At 42.6% G+C, this 22,163-nt stretch overlaps 1 protein-coding gene and 1 pseudogene across 3 annotated transcripts in view; both read left to right on the top strand.

Annotated features, from left to right (window-relative positions):
• EPS8L2 (EPS8 signaling adaptor L2) overlaps positions 1-22,163 on the top strand; it is an 86,418-nt gene that overhangs the window by 25,977 nt on the left and 38,278 nt on the right. For both annotated transcript variants that reach the window (XM_081921156.1, XM_081921157.1), the window contains exons 2-3: positions 1,014-1,077; positions 1,680-1,735. In XM_081921156.1, coding sequence (XP_081777282.1) covers positions 1,034-1,077; positions 1,680-1,735 — 100 coding nt within the window. In that variant the 5' untranslated portion in view covers positions 1,014-1,033. The remainder of the gene's footprint in view (positions 1-1,013; positions 1,078-1,679; positions 1,736-22,163) is intronic.
• LOC309365216 (large ribosomal subunit protein uL29 pseudogene) lies at positions 20,117-20,685 on the top strand (annotated as a pseudogene). Its single transcript has one exon. The product of its transcript is annotated as a large ribosomal subunit protein uL29 pseudogene (transcript).

Here is a 22,163-nt window from a genome sequence, read left to right as displayed (position 1 = left end):
TCATCAAAATTGCACCATTAAGTGGGCAGTCATAGCTAATATGCATACACTGTCTATAATTAAAATCCATGTGCCATTTCAATCAACAATTTGCGGTGTGCCAAACTGTGCTGCCTGCACTCCGTAAAATTACGATTATGGAATTCTTGCCCTCAGAGCTGAAATACCTGGGCTAGTCATGTCATTGGATCACTGTGATATATGGCTGTAAAGTAGGAACAAAGGAAGCTGCTTTATACTGAGTGAGATCATTGCTCCATCTAGCTCAATACTGTCGTCACTGACTGGCAGCAGCTCTCCAGGATTCCAGACAGAGGTCTGTCCTAGCCCTACAACAAGAGGCTGGGGATTGAACCTGAGACCTTTTGCATGTAAAGTGTCTGCTCTGTCACTGAGCTGCAGTTCCAATAATGATAAATGAAAAACATAATACATTTGAACATGAACTCTTTTTCTTAGCCACCTTATTTACCTCTAACAAAGTTGCTGTCACTTTTTAAGAATATTTCTATAACTGAGGCTGGAATACAGTGTGGGAGAGGGAGACGTTCCGGAAGCAGAAATTAGTGAGTGTAGCTTCCGTTTGGAAGGACAGATAACTGGAAACTCATGACAACTTTCTAAAATTTGATTTCTGTACACACATACAAGTAGACAATATATTCAGTGCTATTTTTCCTAGAAAAAGAGGTATCGGAACACTATTAACTTCTCCATTGTTCTCTTAGAATGGCAATGGAGCCCGCCTGAGAGGTGCCGGAGCTGAGCTCTGGGGAGCTCCAGCTGGGGGAAAAGCCCTGAATATATTACTCCCCTATAGCAAATCTGTTGCTCCTCATCAGATTCTCAAGACAGAATGCACTGATAAAGATACATTTTCCCTTCAGCGCTCCTCTCTCTCTCTCTCTCTCTCTCTCTCTCTCTCTCTCTCTCTCTCATCAAGCAAATAAGTAAATGAAATGTAAATGCCTGTAGTTCCTCAGTCTCAACTAAACCATTCCTATCTGTTACAGGTGAATGCCCTGAAAGCAAGATGAGCCACAAAGGATCAACAAGCAGCCACCCAGGCTCTGCAAAGTAAGAAACCTAAAGATTAAGCAACCTTCACCCCCCACCCAAATTTTAGTAAAAGAGAGAGAAAATGAGATGTGACAGAGCCTTATAGGCCTGTCCCCCTCCCCCCACCCTCATTTGCTTTCTGTTTTACAGTATACAAGGCTCCCATTTTCCAAGAAAAGTGCTCTAAGGCTATATGCAGATGACACCTTTTCAGAGGGTGGGTGGTGGTACTGTGGAGCTGTCATTTCCTATGACATGCATGTTCATTTATGCATCCGATGAAGTGGACTTACAACAGGAGTATTATTGTAACATAGCATCTCCTTTACGCCTTACCCTGAATACTGAACCTACAAGATGAAAGTGTTTCAATATCCAGAGTTAGGAGAGATCCCACATTCAGATAATCATTGGAACTCTCAGATTAGTGAATTAGTGAACACGGGGAGGGAGAATCAGTTAAGTATATAAGGTCTGTTCCTGTTCTTATGTAGAAATGGGTTGGGGAACTGGACTGAACATTGTTCAGGACTCTGTTAGTCCATTTACTACACTTGCTCTTAAGCTGCTCTCATCGTAAACCCTGACTTGTTCTTAACAGTTGCTTTCTCCTTTTGCAGTGGTAGCATGGGGAAAGCAGATGGAGCTGCCAAAATGAGTGCAAAGGATTTATATGGTAAGTTCTTATAATTCAGACTCTTACATTAATAAATTTTGCGACAGTATAGCATGCCAGATCCAGCTTTGTGTGTTGGAAAGTGAGAATTAACTTTACGATGTGGGGAAGTAATATTCTTTGTTGGTTTTTTACAGTGAGTCACGAAACTGCCATTGCGCGGAGTGTTTCTGTTTGCTCTGAAAGGTGTTGGAGCAACACTGGAGGGTTATAGGGGTCAGAGGTTTGTGATTGCAGCAGGTTTCCGAGGCCCTCTGTTCTAAAAGTAACCCTGTGCATTCCTGAACCAGCTACTTCTGGAACTCACTGGTATTTGGGAAGTGACATGGCATAAATAACAGTCAGGATATGATCAGTGATTGTGACTATGCTTTAACCCCACTATTGCAAGCAATGCGTTTCTGAACACTAGTTGCTGGAAACTGCAGAAGGAGAGAGTGCTGCTGCTTCCCACAGGCTGCTTGTGGGCCACTCTAAGAAGGATGGGCCGCTGGCCTGATTCTGCAGTCTCTTCTTCTGTTCAAGCCAGTGTTTTCCTCCATTCTTCCATTCCATGTGGATTTGCCAAGCAGGACCATAACACTTTCCTGTACACCTTCCTTGAGAGCATTTTTAAAAATAAAAACCATTTGTTTTACATTAATATTGCCACCATTTTGCCTGTGGTATGGCTGGAGTGTTGACGGTTGCCACCACAGTATTAGCTGAGCTTCAGACTCTCTGGAAGTGTACTTATTATGGAGTTAAAATGAACTCTTTAAACTGTATGAGTTCCCAGACCAGCTTAAGACAGAAATGTTTGCTGTTATTAGCAGTTTAATGGATTATGGTCCTTAATTAGATATTGTGTAACTTCAAAATAACTCACATCCTTTCAAATGTGTAAAAGAGAATGGGCTTGCAAGCGATAGCGTTCTAGATGGCAGGAGGTCCCTTAGACGAACAGATTCTTCGTTGTCAGAATTTGTTTTATAAGCTGGCTTGGTGTTAATGGTTGGCATAGTCAGGCCCTTTCTGGGATGCCACCTCTTGCTGTTACTACCTGCCTTAGGTGAAATTCTTCCTAGCTACTGACTTGGCAGCCCATTTTATAGGCGGCTTTACTTGTCATGAGCAAGTCTTTCCAACTCCTCCTCCCTCACAAGACTCCCTATTCTTGCTGTAGCAGCATGTTGTGGTTGCCAGGGCAACCAAGCCAAACTTTGCTGCCTACTTCATCTTGTTGCCTCCTTGCTCCTGCATCTCTGTTGATATCAGCCCTGTCATTGGGTAGGCAGACAGCCTTTCCCCCTGTTTACCTGGATGGCCAGGTAAGCTCAAGCAGTGTCCTCCCACACGTTTTTTCTATCCTATGATGATAGAGAGGTACAAGAGAGTGAGAATGGGAGCCATAATTGCCAACTTGCTTGCTTTCTGTTGGTGGGACACTCCTAATATTTTTTCAAAGAGATTGCTATTCATAGCCCTAAGGCATCATTGTTTATAGTTTATTCTTTTCTGGAGTTGGGGAGGATGCTAGCATTTTACAGTAGCTAGTAGTGATTCATCTGAAGTAGGGACAGAAAGACAAATAGGCAGTCAAGTCACGTGAGTAGCACATTGGTTTCATCCCCCTGTGTCTTCTGTGATTCCTGATATAATTTATTTTGTATGAGCCACTCAGCTAGCTACCATAGATTGAGCAACTTACTTTCTGATGCTGCCGGATTAACCGAAGTCTGCTAAGGACTGTCTTTCTTTGCTTAGTAGAAAGCAGGACAAACAGGGTATTAAGAAAAATGTATCTTGTCTAACCAGATCGTCAGAAGAAAAAATCTATTGTCTAGGGGTCAGGTTCTGCAAGTATGAGGGATTTCAGCTGAATTTTAGTTGCGCAGTCAGCTGTTGTGTATGCAGTTGGTTGTTATGACCTTGGAATTTATGAGCTCCAATGTTTTGTTAGCTAGCTAGTTGGAGGCATATTATTATATATATATAAATGCCCTTTTGATAGGCCATCAGATGAACTTAGGAAGCTGCCATTTACTGAGCCAGACCTTTTGTCTTTCTAGCTCAGTATTGTCCAGGACTCTCCATGGTTTCAAACAAGGGACATTCCCACTCCTGCCCTGATGTTCTGGGGTTTGAAACTGGAATCTTCCGCATGCAAAGCAGATGTTCTACCACTGAGCTATGGTCCTCCCTCCTCTCCCCGGTCCCGTTTTCATTTACTTGGTAGATTATTATTATTATCTTTATTGAATTAAAATACAAATAGATTGTGCGTGACAAGATTTATTCATTCTAGGCTGTGGGAGGACGGCACCAGGATTATAGGAGCTCTGAAGGTTAAGGAAGCAATGCTTTCTAAAGGCACCTGAGATCTGGAGATGTTACCCTCTTGTTACTCTTCCCTCAGGATTCTCACATCACCCAAGGTGATCAAGCAATGCATTCGACAAAGCATTGTGAGCCTGGTCAAGCTTTGATCACTTGGCCATACAGGGCATTCTGGTGTACACCAAAAGAGTTGGGAGTGACACACTGACTTGTATGCACATATTATTATTATCCATATTGATTCATCACCATATACCCAAAATGGTTTTATAGTGACTTACAACAGGAGTATAGAACAGACAATAAACACATAATTAAAATTAAAGAACACTGAGTTTAATAAAATCCCCTCAACTCCAAGATCTTCATAAAATACCTCATTAGGAAATGCCAGCAGCAGTCCTGCAAAATTGTGTGTAGTCTTTTGAGAATGTGACAGGTATTTATGAGAAGTGTGACTCTTAGTTTAAGAAAATTGCAATTGAACGTTAACATGAGTACAGATATCAGACAGTGGTTCTAAACTGTACTCTGCAGAGCTCTAGAGTTCCATGGGAGCTTAGCAAAGATTCTGTGTGAAGTAATAGACGAGATGGCTGGTAAATTCCCCTTCTTTCCCTTGCAATTATTACCAACAGCAGAATAGTCCCGCTTGCAGGGCCGGCCCACCCATGAGGCAAGGTGAGGCGCCCACCTCAGGCTGCAGGATCCACCAGGACAGCAGATCCAAATGTAGATCTTTCTTTCCACCTTGCTCCTGATGTAGATTTTCCCTCACCCCTTCCTCCCTGGTGGAGAGGGGGATGCTATTTTGGCATCTGTCTCAGGTGCCAAAATGTATTGGGCCGGCCCTGCCCACTTGCATCATGTGGGGCTGCAGCAGTGGTTTTATGGGGTTATAGGCTGCAGAGCCTGCAAATTATTTGCCACTGCACAGAAACCTTAATTTGCCCACAGTTTTACCTAGATATTTTGTCACTACCAAGTGACCTCTGTCTCAGTTGTCATTGCATTAAAGGCCTCCTTAGCTGCAGGACTCAGTGCTTAGTTTACTAGATGAAGCGTTGAACAAAGTGCTTATTAATAATTCAAAATCAATTGCAGGAGGTTGATACAGAAAATAAATACAGGAGGGACTTGCTGCTTGTATTGTCCTGTGGCTATTCATAGAGTGGCACTAGTGATGATGATGAAACAGGCAGGGAGCAGAGCACTGAAAATGGACTATGCCTCCTCTCCCATGCACCATTCCTAGATGGCTTGCTCAGTCTCATTCTGGACAACAAAAAGGCATCCCTTACTGGACTGCCCCCCCGCCCCATGACAGCTTCTAGGTGTCTAAATGGCAGCTTTCAGTGTTCACCTTTCTTCCCTTTGTTCATTATGTTTTCTGATGACAGATTTTGGGGTTCATAATTCTCACTCCTGAAACTAAAGCAACAAAGAATCTTGTGGTACCTTAATGACTAAGAAATTCGTTTCTATGGACTGCAGTCCATTTTATGCGTTTATCTTATTATTACATTTATACTCCACCTTTCCTTCAAGGAGGTTTCCCCCTTCTCCATTTTATCCTCACAAACAACCCTTTGGAGTAGATTAGGCTGAGAGACTGTAACTACGACATTTGCAGGAAACCCGCCAAATAATGGTTTAAGAGAGTATTGAAAAAAATCAGTTAAGATCACTGCAGGAAAGTTAATGGGTGGTATTCAGGTAATTCATCTTGTCAATGAATCATAAAGATTTCTACTTGTGCAACAGGACTTCTCCCCCTGTGCATGTGAGGAGAAGAGGGGAATATTGTGCAAGCAGAAATCATTGTGTTTATTTATTTTATTTATTTTTAAAAAAAATGTTTTTAAACTGCTGTATCATAAAAAAAATACATCACAGTGGTTTGCAACAATATAAAAGCATAAAAACAGACAATAAAATAATAAATACTAAAAAGAAATTTAAAGTAATAATAATAAAAACAATAATCAATAGACTGTTGTCGGGGGTGTACTCTAAACTGCTGGCATAGGCTTGGTGGAATAGAAAAGTTTTGAGCAGGTGTTTAAAAGATGGCACGGAAGGTGCCTGCTGAACCTCTATTAGCAGAGTGTTCCACAGGACTGGGGTGGTAACACAAAAGGCTCAGTTTCTTGTTATTTTCAAATGAGCCCCATCAGCTTGGAGAATGATTGACCAGAGATGCTCCTGCAGATGATCTCAGTGTCTGAGCTGGGCTGTAAGGGTTCAGGTGATCCCTGAGATATCCTGGATCCAAGTTGTTCAGGGCTTTGTAAATCAATACAAGAATATTGACAGAATGTTCACATTCTGCTACTTGGGACAAGACTCTTATATCTTTGCTTTACACCTCATTTTTGAAAACACACCTGATATTTTCTTGTCTAATTCTTGCATAAGTAGAGCCCTGTTGGATCAGACCAAAGACCCATCTAGTCCAGCAGCCTGTTCTCATGGTGGCCAATCAAATGCCTATGGGAAGCCTGAAAGCAGAGACTGGTGCGTGAAAATAGCAGGCAGCTATTGGTGTGCTAAGTAACAGCAAGTTGCCATGACCAGATGGTATCCACACCAAGGATTCTGAAGGGACACAAAACAAATTATTGGGCTATGTTATCTGGACCGAAAGGTAGCTAATGTAATGCCAAAGTTACAAAAAATAGACCCTTAGGCAATTCCAGAAATGACAATATATTTATTAGCCTATAATTCGCTATACAAAACTGTGCTTCCATTTGCTGATGTGCCCTGGAAGGATGTTGGACTTTCATGCTGAACATTAAGGATGCTTTTCTGTTGCATCTTTCTCAGTTGATTTAATAACTTCTCTCTGCACTGTGGATAAACATACCCAATTATCTGAGGTCTTGAGCAAGTAGATGTTAAAATACTAGCTAAATATATGGAAATACATTTTTTGCATTCCTAAAAGTCACTTATTTGTGTTTATGCTTGCGTAAATAGAAGGTGTGATGTTGGAAAGTTTATTCAGTGCCTGCCTAATGAGTTAAATGAAGGGGTGCTAGTATTCCATTTCATCACATGGGTGTTGTGAGTCCATATCCACTAGCAGCTGTGAAATATTCAGGCTGTTATGGTGATAATAGGGTTGATACAGAAGTCCTTAAAAAGGGGGGGGCACATGGAGCACTTTAACACTCTGGCAGTGCAATCAAGAAGCTGTTGCTATATATTTATTCTGTCTTCTAGCCACAAGAATAGATTACATGGCCTGTCCTACACTCTTTGTTTGGGGGCTATAGATGTGACGTCTGATGTAGCATAGTGGCTTAGAGGTATGAGCCAGAAAGTCCCTGGCTTGAATCACATCTCTGCCATGGATTCGCAAGGGGCCTCAACAATGTGTCTATTTATTTAGCTTCAAGCCTGCTATGTTGCAGAATGGAGTTAACAAAACCTTACAGGGTTGTTGTAAAGATGACTGTGTGCATTGAACACTCCAAGGTACTTGTGTTGTTTCTTATATTTTGGGGACATGGCAGCCCTGTAGAATGAGGAAATATAATATTGTGTCTTCAGTCCCTGCTCTGATAGTAGTAACAAGAGCTGGTGAATGACCCTTCCTCCTACTTGCATGAATGAATGAATTGCCCTTCCTCTGCCACATGTGTCCCTTGGGGTCACGAAGGGTACTGGATGCTCACTGCCTTTGGCAACTAAAACACGGGCATCTCATGTGCTTAGCTCCATACTCTAGAAGAGTCGCCAGAAGCACTTGCTGAAAGATCCCTCCGCTTACAGGTACAGCAAGTAGCTCTCAGGTTACTACCTCATTCAATTCGCAGCTGCCAGCTGAATAAATGTTAATGTGAACCATGAATAAATAAAGTCACTTCTCTGCTTACTGGCTTCTATTCTGAACCAAGATGAAAGGACATTGGAGGGAAATCCATTATTTTCCTGGCAAGCTCAAGAGAATGTCTGGGGAGGAAGTACTTTGGAATAATTAGTGGTTTACACAACTGGCGTGTTGCTGCATTTTCTGTCACATTAGCAATCTCCTCTGCCCCCTGCTGCAATCTCCCCACCCACCCCCACGCCGTCAGCTAATGGTAAACACTTTGCAAAAATAATAAGGAACCCACAGGTGGCTCTAGCTTCTTAATCATTCTGGCTGGTTTGCATATAACATTGAACCAGAGCTGGCCCTAGATATTTTGGCACTTGAGGCAAAGTACAAAATACCCACCACCATCCCCAACAGGGAAAAAAGCATGTGTGAAAATCTACATCAGGAACAAGAGAGGAATAAAGATCTGCATTGGTAACAAGGGTGGCAGGAGATCAGCAGTGCCTCCTATTCACCAATGAGATCTGGCTTCCAATGAGCATGCCACAGCTATCACTGCCACTGCAGCAGTGGCGGTGGCGGCAGCAGCAGCAGCAGGTGGCAGTGCATTCCTTGGAGGCCAGATCTGCTGCCCCTGCAGATCCTGCCACCCAAGGTGTTTGCCTCACATTGCATCATAGGTGGGCTGCCCCTGCACTGAACCATGGTTTAGCACTTCATTATCTAGCCTGAGCAAAGTTTTCAACTCACACACTTCCCCCATCCCCGCTGCTGCTCGTCATCTCCTCTAGCATGTCCAAGAGGAGGATTTCTGCCAGCTTTAGTTTCACTTTGAAATAATCTTAGCTTAGTGTTACAGAACTTGGTTTAAAACAAACTCTGGCTAGTTTAATAAGTCAGCTTCACAATCTATGGCTTGACGTTGATTTGTTATTAACCTTACCACAGGTTGAATTGAACCAGGATTCCTGGCTCAAATGCAACACTAAGCTGAGATTCTTTAAAAATGATATTAAACTTGGTAGAAGTTCTCCTCCTGGCTGTGCCAGAGGAGGAGAGTGGAGGGTGGAGTGCATCCATCTCACGTTTCACTCAGGCTTATTTAGTAGCAGACAGTGTGATGTGGCTGCGCAATTCACCTGACCTCCCTCCAGCTGAGTTGGGGTGCAGAGCGGGAGGGAGTAGGTGATAGTGAGGTTGGCATGGTGCAAATATGCCAGCAAGCTTGGCTCCATGGGCACATTTGCACTGCACTGACCTCATCACCACCACTTGTCCCTTCACTCTCTCCATCCTGGAATGCAGCAGGGACTCCACCAGAAGGAGGTCATGAGCAGTGCATCCCGACCCTGCCATCAGCTACTGGGCTTGTTGATGTTTGTCCGTATAGTGCTAAACTATGGCTTAGTGTTATGTGCAAATGTGGTTCAGTTCCACAAACCTGTTTGCTATAAATCCATCCCATTTTCTCTCAGGCTGGGGATGTAGCAATTCTACATAGTCGAGTGGGATCTCAATCTTTATAAGATCCATACTGTATTATAAACCCAAGCAGGAAATACCCAGAAGGATGAACAGAGAGCCTGAGGAGGATGCAAAGGAAGCCTCTACTGCTATTAACATTTCTGTAGTATCAACTGCTGCTGTATTGAATGGAAAAGTGGGGTGGTGAGAACCACGTTACAGATGGGAAGGAGAGAGGGAAGAGACTGAAAATGTATGGTAGGAAGCAAGGAAAGTGTGGAGAAGATTGCAGTGTGTGTGGTTCTTGGTATACTGTATGTGTCTATCAACGTAAATATGCTGGTGCCCTGATGGATGCATCAAATTTGTGACAGTGTTTCCAGTGAAGCGGAAATTTGGTACCCAAAGTCCAGCATGCCTTGATTACTACAAAAAAATTAAATTGGATATTTTAACCTCTCTCAGACAAAACTTAAGACATGAACTCTGCCTCAAAATGGCAGTCAGCATCCACCTCCCTTTAGTATACTTTAACTACCTTTGGATGGCAGAAGGAAATAATTGCAGCATCTGCCACCGGAAAGTAACCTACAAGCCCCCTTGCCCCTCCTACCTTTGCAACCTGTTTTCTACTTTATTTGTTCAAAATACGTTTTTGTCTGTTTGTTCACTCAAATGAGGGTTTAGCAATAAGTGTTATAACATCTGGTTGAACCTTCTAAAATGTGTTGTTTTTAATGTAGATTTTTCTAATGGCCACAAAGTGACAAGTGTGTGTCTCAGTTACTGTGATTTGAAGGTTATAGAAATGAGATGCTATAAGGGTTGCTCATAGCTGAATGTGTCCAATCTGAAGTGGATGCCAGCCTTGAAGAGTGTTAAAGCACTTTACTTGCAATAGCCAAGCTAGATGATGGAACACTCACCTGAAAAGCGGCTGCCTGCAAGGCAAGATCACTTGACACAAGAAACTACAGGTAACCCAAGAAAGGTTTTAGTGCTTAGTGTAACAGAACTCGGTAGGCCAGCATGAGGGGCACAGTCATTCCCACATGACTGCCCGGGGTCAGAATGGATGCTTTCTGAATGCTTCACACCTTCTGGTGCTTTTCAGTCATGAGCTCATATGTGAGATCGAATAATGAAAAGGACTATTTAGTGACTCCTCAGGCACGTGATAGAGACATCCATCTACCACTTACACACACAGAGTGACCTATGCAGTCCAGACCTCTGTGCTGCAGTAGATACCAGATACACTGTCGTGAGCTGCTTGCAGAGTGACAGCTTCAGTACCTTAGCACCTGATTCCTAATACTGTTTATTGATTTCTGTGGGATTGTTTTCCAGGTTAATATGTTTAGGATTGTAGATTCTGGCACTGGTCCTAAGCATCCTGATTTGGAATTCGTTCCCACTGTGAACTGTAGAGTTTGCTTCTGAGTAAACATGGGTGGGAAGGGGAGTTGCAAGGCTTCTGTCAATGCCAAGCTCCCCTCTTCACACCATATGCTGGTGGCGGTGGCGGGTGTGTGTGTGTGTGTGTGTGTGTGTGTGTGTGTGTGTTGTTATGTGAATATTGTAGCTCTGCCACCCCTGGTAAGTAAGAATGATAATTGACCACTGAGTGCAATGTACTGTTGGCCAAAGATTAAATTGCAGCCCATGTGACCACAGACAGATACCAAAGATTCTATGCTTTGGTAGCCATGGAGACAAATATATTATTTCAGCATCAAGAAACAATTATTCAGATAGCAAATACTTTGGGGATTAGGTGTCTTCAGTAAGTAACTGATTCCCTGTGACTTGCTGAATATTATACTGTTGCTGGTGTACGGCTGGTCAGGGTCACAGTATTCGCTGCAGTTTGGCATTGGTTATATCTTTTTAAGCTGTAAGTACTAGCCACTGGTGTCTGTGTGTGTTGATGGGGGTGGTTGCTGATTCTTCTTTCTTATGCTGTCTTCCCAGTGAGAATTTCCCCCTGGTGCTATTTGGCATGGGAGGGGAGCTGATGACTGTGTGAAGAAAGGCACTCATTGGCCCCTCCATTTCTCTAAGCCAGCTTGTATCCTGCCTGTCTTGTCAAGCAAAAAAAGGTGCTTGAGAGAGACTGCAGAACCTGAGCACCTGGCTCTAGCTTTGCATTGGCCAGCAAGGGTCAAAAGTCATTCCCTCCAAAGAAGGGAGAGAGACTTTAAAAAGCTGAACTGCTCTGCAGTGTGTTCCCTCCCATCACCAGGGATCCAGGTGTTCCCACTCACCATCAGGGACCCACGTTAGATTTTTCTTTGAAGCAGAACTTGTAAGTAAATTGGAATCATTATTTTGTCGTGGCTAGTCTAGGATTGGTCCAATTTGAGAACCATTGTGCCCTGGTTTATTTTGTATTTTGTTTTGAGCTTCTGTCTGTTTTCTCCTTGCTGAAGCGTGTGTGACTGCCAACCTCAGGGTTTTAGACTCCCCATGCGCCTAGATGCTTGGAATTCATGCTACTACTAAAAGTTTAGGATCAGAATTGTAAGACACCAGCAGTCTCTTCTGAGATCTGGGAGGGACTCAGGGAGTGGGGCCTGCCTTTACAACTCTTGAGTAACCAGCAAAGGAAGTATCTGAGAAATGCAGGGTGCATTTCCTGGGTTTTAAGAAGCCTAGTGAGGGGTCTGCAGGGAAAAAACGAGCAAAATGCTTTGATCTTGGACTAAGATAAGGCAGCTGGAAGCTAGCCCTGATTTCCCCAGAAGTTTGTGTGGGTTGTATAGAGGAGTGCTGGGTGCATGGACTGAGAATTTTTTTTTTTAAGTCATCACTTTGATGCATCCAGGTTGCCTCCCATCTGGGCTGCAGGAAGAAAGTGAGAGGGTGGTGGCAGAAACTACCAGAGAGTAAGATCCACTGCGGCAGCACTGCAGGGCTGTTGTTTTACAGTTGGACAGTGACGCGGGTGCGAGGGGCTTCTCTCGAGTGTCCCTCCTTCGTCACAATGTGAACTCAAGTCATCTGAAGCTAATGCCATAATTAATTTGTTTGTCTTTGAGATGCTACACAACTCCGTGTGTGTGTGTGTGTGTGTGTGTGTGTGCGTGTGCGCGCTTATTCCTACAATCTCCCTGAGAAAGCTATTAGCAGAGTAGATCTAGGTTAATGGAATGGTGCCATTGGAATGCCTAGGGACATTAATTCCAGATCTCCCCACTCCCCTGCCTTGAATAACTCCATTGTTTGTCTCAACATCTCAGCAGTTACCATTTCAGTTTCTCCTTTCAAACTCTTCCCCCCGCCCCGCCATTGATCACAGTTTCAGATTATTCTCTGGTACAGTTCTCCACTCACTAGCAACGTTTCTTAATGTTTCCATTCCTACTATCTCCTTTGAGAAAAGAAGCAGAAACCGTCCATCTGTCCCTTACATGCACTGGTTGAAAATATGATTGAAAATAAATACAAGGAGGCACAGTGTTGATCTAAACACATAAAAATCAATAGAGATCACTTTGTTTCTTTGTTATGATGCCTGGTGTGCCACTTAGCTGTGAAGTGGTGACCACTATCTGAAACCCTGGTGAGCTGCTACCTGTCGCTGTACACAGTACTGAGCTAATAGACCAGTGGTCTTGGGTGAAGAACCACAACTCCACCATTATAGATTACAGGCAGGACAATTTTAGAAAGAAAGGGCTTCTTCCAGATCATTTGCATTCTTGCTTTTATACTCTCTCTACCTCTGACTTCCACTGTTGCAAATTAGTGGATATCACCAACACATTTCCCCCTCTTCAAAACTCTATTTCCCCATTTTATAGTATCTGTGGTATGAACACTATGCTGTTAGCATATTTAGTGACTTTTCTGTGGAAGTTGTAAATCGTTCGTGAGTGAGAAACTTCAACCCAGGATGATAAGCACCTTGGCGCTAAAGGCTGTAGCTATAAGAGCACATAATGCACCAACAAAACTTCCAACAACATCATCCTGTTCTTGGCAAGGTTACTCTGCTACCTACCAGCTGCAACCCTAAAAATTTGCCACCAGTGTAGCTGCCTCTGATGAAGCTGAAATGCCTTCAGGATAGGGTTGTCCAAAGACATGTCCACACCAAACTCTGCCAAGTCACAAATTCTGGGCTAGATAGCAACTTTGAGCAATACTACTCTGCTCTACTTTGTGTACTACCAGTGCACTCCACCTGAATGCAGGTTGTGACTCTGCACTAGCTTTATATTTGCATTATGTATGATAGAAAAGCAAAACATGCTTTTGGTGTCAACCAAATTTGCAACACTTGGCATTTAATCTAGAGGACATGCGAAAAAGGCTGAAACTGCGCTGTGAATCAGGAAGTCCCTGTTTTAGCTAGCTGGCAAGTAAGTCTCTCTCTTTGCCTTAATTTCCCCATGTACAGTGTGTGTGTGTGTGTGTGTGTGTGTGTACTACAAAGTTGTTGTAATGGTTACAACTTGATAATGCACATGAAGCGACTTGAATGCGATGAAAATGTAAAGGGATATTATTGCATGCCTTGGCGTGTTAGAATTGCTCAGAGCTTTTCACCGCATGGGTACTTTGCAGAAGAAGGAAATGTTGGCTGTATTTGTGTTTGCTCTCCTTGCTTGCTTTATATCTTTATCTAATAAACAAAGGAATGCAAGCACTCCTCGCTGATGCTGGGGTAAATATTAAGCATGATGGAAAGGAATTTAGCAGTGCAACTCCTCCTAAAGCCTGCCAGCATACTGTCAATAAAGCAGTGCATTGCTATCGGAACAGACATAAAAACAAGCCTGAGCCAAACCTCACTGAAAATCACAGCATGTATTCCATCCATGTCAATTGAGAGACTGACCTTTTAATCAGGAGCCCACTGTGATGGTATTGCCATGTCCTTCTTCCTAACAGCAGCAGGCTATGCAGAAGCCTCTGGGACAGCTGAAAGTGCATAAGAAGCTTATATTTCCTAAGGGTAATTTAATATAGTACATTTTTTCCTACCTGGAGATAATCCTTATGTAGAAAAAAGTAGGTACATTGTCATGTACAGCACAACGTGCTTTTTTACAGTCACAAGTACATGAATGTGGCAGCTAACATGCACAGCAGCACCTGACATTCACAAGAGGGGCTGCTCCAGTTTGGCATAGATGGGAAACACAAACAATGCATGTATTCTTTATTTACTAATTCGATAGGTGTCCGCAGCCTGGACTCCTGGGCACTATAATACATCTAAGCTGTTTTGATCTTTCAGGGGTTTGTCAACCACCATGAACAACCAAAGAGCAGCTAGAGTTGCCACTAAAGCAGAAATGAATTTGCTCCTCAAAAATCGTCTTTGAATTATTCATTGTGAACTTTCGACATGGAATATTCATTGGATATTCTCAGAATCTAGTATCTATAATTGGCATTAGATTATATTGGAGTCCAGCCTTTGGTATCTGGCTGCTGATGGTATTTGGTACTTGGTATGCAATGATATTTGAGACACCTTATGCAATATCATATTTAATACTGCCAAAATAAAAAAAAAAATTTTAAACAAACCAATAATGCATTCAAATTTCAAGATAAAAATTGAGTAAAATGTTGCCAGATTTAATTTAAATCAAGCTTCTATGTTTTTTTCTGGTATAAAGCTTCATCTACTCCATTTCTGTTTCTGCTGCCAAAAAAAGAAATGCAGGAACCCATCACTTGTGCTCATTACTGCAATATATAATTCAGTACTGCTGGCTGCTACCTTCCTAAATAGCTACCTTTTAGTGTAACCCATGGGTGGAGCTTGGCAGTTTCATGGGGCATGTGCTTGGTTGGAAACAATCCTGCTCTGAAACTGAGAGTGCTCCAGGCTTTGGCGTATAGTGCAATAATGACTGTGATAATAAAGGAACTCTTACGCAATATTTTCCATCTTTGAAACATACTTAACAGTGTGGATCTGCTCACTCTTGTTACATTGAAGTGTCACTGCATATATGCAGGTAGCATTTTGAGAGCTTTGTGGTAAATACATTAAATTGTGTACCTTGGATTCTAAGAGCTAACAAATGTAGTTGGTCCTCTCTGCAATAAAACTATTATTATTATTATTATTATTATTATTATTATTATTATTAATAATAATAATATTTGTGTGTGTGGCACTTCTATGGTTAAAAATAAACCCCTTGCCACAATCAATACACAATATAAATATTTAGCTTCAAATACAATAAAATGACAATGTTTCATGTTATCGTTTATTTTTACACACCTGTGTGTAAAACCTGGTATGCCAGGTGAGAAAGAACAGGTAAGAACTAGAAATAATTCTAAAAGCACATCCAGCCTAGCAAAAACACTTATGTTCCATACATTTTTCACCAGGATCATTTTCTAAATGCAACAACCCAATAAAATCCTGTTTAATACAACAGAACAGAAACAAGTCTTTAGGGCAGCTGGCATGAACCTGTGGCCCTTCAGGTGCCATTGGACTCTGATTCCCATCAGTTCCAGCCAGCAGAGACTATGGAAACTGTAGTCCAGCAGGTTCCCTAGCCTTGCTTTAGGGACAGGCAGCAGGCCTGCAAGTTATGAGGCTTGATGAAGCCTTACTGGCAAAGCAATCCACAAGCATGGACCCATTGCCAAAAACCAAAAACCCTCTTCTTTGTGCCCACCATCTGAGTTGTTCCTACAGGCAGGCTTGTGAGTAGAGCTTCAGATGAATGATCTCAGTGCAGGCAGGCTAATATGGGCCAAATTAATCCTTCAAGTAACTTGGTCTCCAGCTGTTTAAGGGTTAATACCAGCCCTTTAAATGGGATGCTGGTTATGTTCACACGCGCACAATTATGATTTAAAAACACCTGAGCCAACACGTAAGAGATCTCTCTTCATTCTATTATTAAGCGTTTAGTGGTGTATGTGTGTTTTCTTTCAAAGTCTTGTTTTGCTCCCAGTATCAGTAATGGTGAAAGAGAGAGACACACACCCCAGTATTTCAAATATAATCTGCATTTCTTCCTGTTCTTTGGGTGTGTCCTGGAAGATAGAGAAACGATGCTGCGGAATGAATAGAAAGCACTGGCAAAAGGTGGTGTTTCTTCCCCTTAGTCAATATTTGTTTCTCACATTTGGTGGGTTTGCATTTATTTCTGCTTTGCTGCCAGGTGAAAAAAAATAAAGCCAAAATTAGCCGAAAGAGATCTCCTAGAACCTGGATTGTATATGGCTGTTATAAACTGGGCTGATATGCAACAGCCTTTTTATTTTTCTAGGTTGTGTTTTTTTTTGGGGGGGGGAACAGATCTAGTTTATAACTAGAGTTGCCTTCTGTTATGTAGTAGTCTTATCCTCCATGGACCTGTATAATCCCCTTTTAAAGTTGTCTATCACTACATTTTGTGGACGCAAATTCCCTTGTTTAACTATGTGCTATGTGAAGAATCACTTTTTAAAAATCTGTCTTGAATCTTCCACAATTCAGCTCAGCTCATACTTAACCTGTATGATTTGATAAGTGTCACTTGTTGATTTTTGCATATTAAGTTGTTGTTAAAGCACAGAAGCAAGCCAGACACTAATCATCACCTACTATGGATGTAAAACTAGAGTCCCGCTTGCTACAGCAGGTGGGTAAAGAGGATGAGGAAGAATGAGAGCTGCAAATGCAACATCTTTGCTTAATCTCATGGAGCATTCAGAGGCTAAGGCAGAACCTAAGTGAAAATTTAGCAGCTCTAACTGGATATCACACTATTGTCTTTGAATCAGGAGCTGCAGGATTTGTCCCACAAAGGTACAATGTAGTAGGGACACAGTTTGAATTGCCTGGCTGGATTAGTAAACAGCATAAATAAATTTGATGATGAAACAAAAGGGCGCACTCGTTGTGTTCCTATTGGGTGAAGCTTGTAGCATAATGGAAATAGGGCAGGGGAAAACCACAGATTAGATAATAAACCAACAAACCAAAGAATATGAGAGAGGGAGAGTAAGATGCTTGCCAGGTGTGTTTTTAGAAGAGCCTGATTATCATCTGAAGATAGCATCTCACAGCAACAAAGTAACATTGTTCTAGTTCTGTTGTATTTAAACAGAAGTCAATGGCTCCCCACAAAGGAAAATGGAAACATTTTATTTTCCTCCTGCCTTGTCCACCTTACAACTGTGTTCTTTGGATATATGATACTTATTAACCACAGCTTAGAGCCTTAGAGAGTTTCTTCCAACCTGAATAACATTGAGGCAACTAATATCACATGAATATAAGCGTAATAATACTGGGGAAAATCCCTAAGAGGTGAACCAGATCTATCAGCTTCCCTGCTCCTCTTTGGCATAGAAGCAATGAAAAAGACTCAGAAGTAGGGGTTCTGCTGATGCATCTGCACAGCTCTGTTATGGTCTGTGTGGCTGCACCCACATGCATGTCCAGCACTCACATGTTTTCAGCACACCATGCTGAGAGGATTGGGATCTTTCTCTGGAGTCAGTACATGTGTCCATTACGAATGCATGTAAACCCTTAACTTTATGCCCCATAAAGAAGCTGTACACGCCAAGAAGTAGAGAAAGCTTGGTTTATTACATGGAATCAGTGGCGTAGCGTGGGGGGTGCAAGGGGTGCCAGCCGCACCGGGCGCAACATTTTTGGGGGCGCACTCGGAGCTCTCTGCCCCTACCTGGTCCTGGTGGCTCACTCTCTCTCTCACAGTGCTGGCTGCGAAGGAAAGGACGAGGCTGCGCGCTCCCCAGCCCAGGCGCCGCCTTCTGCGCGCACACTCGCTTGCAGCTAGAAGCCCTGCAGAAAAGGCCGTCGGGTGCAGGAGCGGCGCCTACGTCGCGCTTCCCGGAGGGGGCGCGTCGCCCGGCATTGGCGCGCGTTTGGGCGGGCTGCGGAGGGCGCGAGCGCTGCGTGCGCCCCAGGAGGCCGGCGAGGGCGGGAAAGCGGGCGGCTCGCTCCTCCCGTGCGCCCGAAGGGGCTTTTTTGGCGGTTCCCCCGCTGCTACGGAGTCCTAAGCAACGAGAAGGAAAGCGCCTCATGAGCATAGCACTGGAGGGTGAGTCTCAACTTTTCTGGACGAGCACTCAATGTGTTGCAGATATTAAGCATAAGAAACGCTCCTCATTGTCCACACCCATAAAAATATTCATTTATTTATAAATATTTTATTAAATTTTCAAATACATAATACAAGATCCCTACACCAAAAAGCCAGAACCAAAATACCAAAGAGCCATATAGAAAGAAAGAAATAAAAAAGAAAAAAGAGAAAAATATAACCAACCATTCAGTACAACTTTTCTTATATAACTGATTGGACTTCCTCACATCTCCTTACCCTGCATTATTTATAATAAGAATGTCAGCAAATTATTACCTTGTTTCATACCTTATTTTGTACTTTCCAAATATTATACTTCTAAATTTAAAACAATTTTTATCAATTGCTCATACCTTAAAATTAAACGTAGTGTTGCCTTAAATTTCGACCTTTTCTTACTTATAACTTAATTTTCTATTTTACAAAGTCTATTTGCTGGAACTGATATTTTCTAAATCGTGCAAATACTTAACATTCATACAACTTATAATGTTTTTGTAAATAGTCCTTAAACTTCTTCCAGTCCTCTTCCATTGTTTCTTCTCCCAAGTCTCGGATTCTGCCAGTCATTTCAGCCAATTCCATATAGTCCATCAATTGCGTCTGCCACTCTTCCAGTGTGGGCAAGTCTTGTGTCTTCCAATACTTTGCAATAAGTATTCTTGCTGCTGTTGTCGCATACATAAAGAAACTTCTGTCCTTTTTTAACACTTTCTGGCCGACAATGCCCAAGAGGAAGGCCTCCGGTTTCTTAACAAAGGTATATTTAAATCAGTGGCGTAGCGTGGGGGGTGCAGGGGGGGCCAGCCGCACCGGGCGCAACATCTGGGGGTTAGGGGGCGCAAATCCACGGGTTAGGGGGCGCAAATTACTTGCCTTGCCCCGGGCGCTGACAACCCACGCTACGCCACTGCATGGAATGAAAGAGACAGTGTATGTTTCAGACACCCAGGTTAAAGATAGGTGGGCAACAAATCATACAGCACAAACACACCTTGATCTAAGGAGTCCCTATCTACCCAAAAGCCAGGAGGTATATGCAACAATGTACCACAGACCCACACTAAGGGGGCGGGGGGAGAACAGGAAGGTGGATATATGTGATCTTGAAGCCTAATGGAACTCAAAGTCTCAGGGATCTGTGCCTTCTGGAAGAGTTAAACTATTCCCCTCCTGTGCCAGACAGATAACAGAAATCTCTCATTCATATTGTTGGTTTGTGCCCATGGAGATGATCCTTGAGATCGTTGAGGAGCAAAGAGGGTGCCTCATTAGAGCATGTGAGCTACCTGACTAATGAAAATCTGGGGTTTAAGTACTATTTGGGGCCAGCAATTCCCTATGGAAAGGGGATGCGCTTCTTCAGTGATTGAGTGCAGTAACACCTAAACTCCTTTGTAGCATTGCTTATTTTCTACACATTCCTGTCTGTTTATTAGTCTGTTTACTTCTCTGCATTTGAAGTTGAAAGGACATAACCTTAGTGAGAGATGACTAACTTGTTATTTGTACGTTTCCTGAATTAATGCTTTACCTTTGGAGGAAGCTTCTGTTGTCAATGCGGAACCCAGTTCTTTTCTTGCAGGAGGGGATCATTAAACTTTGCTGGTAACCCGGGATTAGTGTGCTGATCTTTACATTAAGTATTAGGTCAGGATTCTTACTCATACCGAGTTGCGTCAGGACCGAGTTCCGGAAGGCCTCTCGTTCACACTCGTGCACCATGCGCGCCTCAATTCTCGAGTCAGCCTGAGACCGTTGTGGACGCCATGGCCAAAATCAAAGCCCGCGATTTACGAGGGAAGAAGAAGGAAGAGCTGTTGAAGCAGCTCGATGACCTCAAGGTGGAACTCTCTCAGCTGCGGGTGGCCAAGGTGACCGGTGGAGCAGCCTCCAAACTCTCAAAGATCTGGGTGGTTCGCAAATCCATTGCCAGAGTGCTGACCGTCATTAACCAGACCCAGAAGGAAAACCTCAGGAAGTTCTACAAAGGCAAGAAATACAAGCCTCTCGACTTGCGGCCTAAGAAGACACGTGCCATGCGGCGCAGGCTAAACAAGCATGAAGAGGGTATGAAGACCAAAAAGCAGCAGCGAAAAGAACGCCTGTACCCACCTCGGAAATACGCTGTGAAGGCATGAGCCTGAACTGCAGCATTCTGATCCTCTGGCCAGCATTTTCCTATTAAAGGTGTTTTGGCTGTTTAAAAAAAAATAAAAAAGCATTTTCACACACACACAAAAAAAGGATTCTTACTCATACCTTCCAGATTACGTTTAAGGTAAGAACTAGTGCCAGGGTCAAACATAGTTCATTATGGACATTTCATATTCAACTAATGCCAGTTGTACTAGTGCCGTGATCCACTGAAACAAACCACATGAAAAGTCCTGATTGGCAAACAGTAAACATCAGCAGCTCTACCGCCAGGAAGCTATTACTGCATCTCCATCTCACTGGGCAAGCTGCTCCACTTTATACATGCACATATGGACAACAGTGTTGGTTATGAATACTGTATAAAGGTTGCAAGAAACAACGAAAATGTACCAGTAATAGCCCAGCTCATACATTTATCAAACCCTCCTGATACATCTGAGTATCAGGCAATACGTTACGTTTCATTGAGGAGGGGGAAGAAATCTTGTTAATTATCACAATTAAAAAATGGTCTTTTATCTATAATATCAGAAGCCATTTCCAATAGACACCTTCCAGATTTTGTGCAAGCACATCCCAAATGCAACAGTTAGAATAGCAATGAATAGTCTGCCTACAGGGAAATAACATCACATTTTCCTAGGTATGAGAGAAAGCACAGTTTATTGCTTGGGACATGCAATATCCCTGTACCAAAATGCTATTTGGAAGAAAGGTAATGAGCACTGTACAAATGGGAAAGCACTTTTTAATAGGCAGTAAACTAAAAGTGCAGAAAGCCCTCTCCCGACACTCAATTGATTGATACATTAAAAAGGGTTGTGTGACTAGCAGGGCTAGTCGGGGAGCGGGGAAAGAGGGCCATTTGACCCAGCGCCTCAAACTCAAAGGGGGGCCTCAGCTTACTAAATTTGTTGATTTCCCCCACATTTGATAAGTTTCACAACTTGTTTTCATGCACATTAGACCAAAATGTGAAACACATTTTCAGAACAGCAATTTTAAGCTAATAAGAGATGTGATTTTATGAAATATATTTTTATTGTTATTAACTGATATGGATTTAAAGATTTTTAAATGTCAGTTTTGATAGCACAAAATTATAGTGAACATGCCATCTCAGATTAGCTGATTATATGAACAAACCACTCACTCTTGGGGGCGGGGGTCCCTTCTTTTATTTTGGCATGCTTTAATTTTTAATTTTAATTGTTATGGCTGAGGGCCTCAAAAGATGAAAGTGGCGTAGGTCTCTCTTGACCTCTGAGAGGTCCTGGGAACTAGACTTTCAGGAACTTTTAACAATGTAAACAGAACATAGCATGTAAATAGAGCATAGCATGAAGTTAGGGTATTGCAGTCCCATTGAAATAAGACTCTGGTCTTCAAGATAACCTTTATTGACTATAAGGTTATGAAATCTAATTCACAGGCATAACTTGTACATTTTTTTGATGGCTAATCTAGGACAAGGACCAAGGGGGTCAGAGAGGGAATGTTTATATTCTCATGGGTGTAATGTTCATTCACAGGTGATAGTTGTTCTTCTCCATTGTTATTTGTT

This window comes from Podarcis melisellensis, assembly GCF_964234715.1.
Source record: "Podarcis melisellensis genome assembly, chromosome: 1".
Classification (NCBI taxonomy): domain Eukaryota; kingdom Metazoa; phylum Chordata; class Lepidosauria; order Squamata; family Lacertidae; genus Podarcis; species Podarcis melisellensis.
The sequence above is the reverse complement of the archived record's forward strand: the minus strand, read 5'-3'. Positions and strand labels throughout refer to the sequence as shown.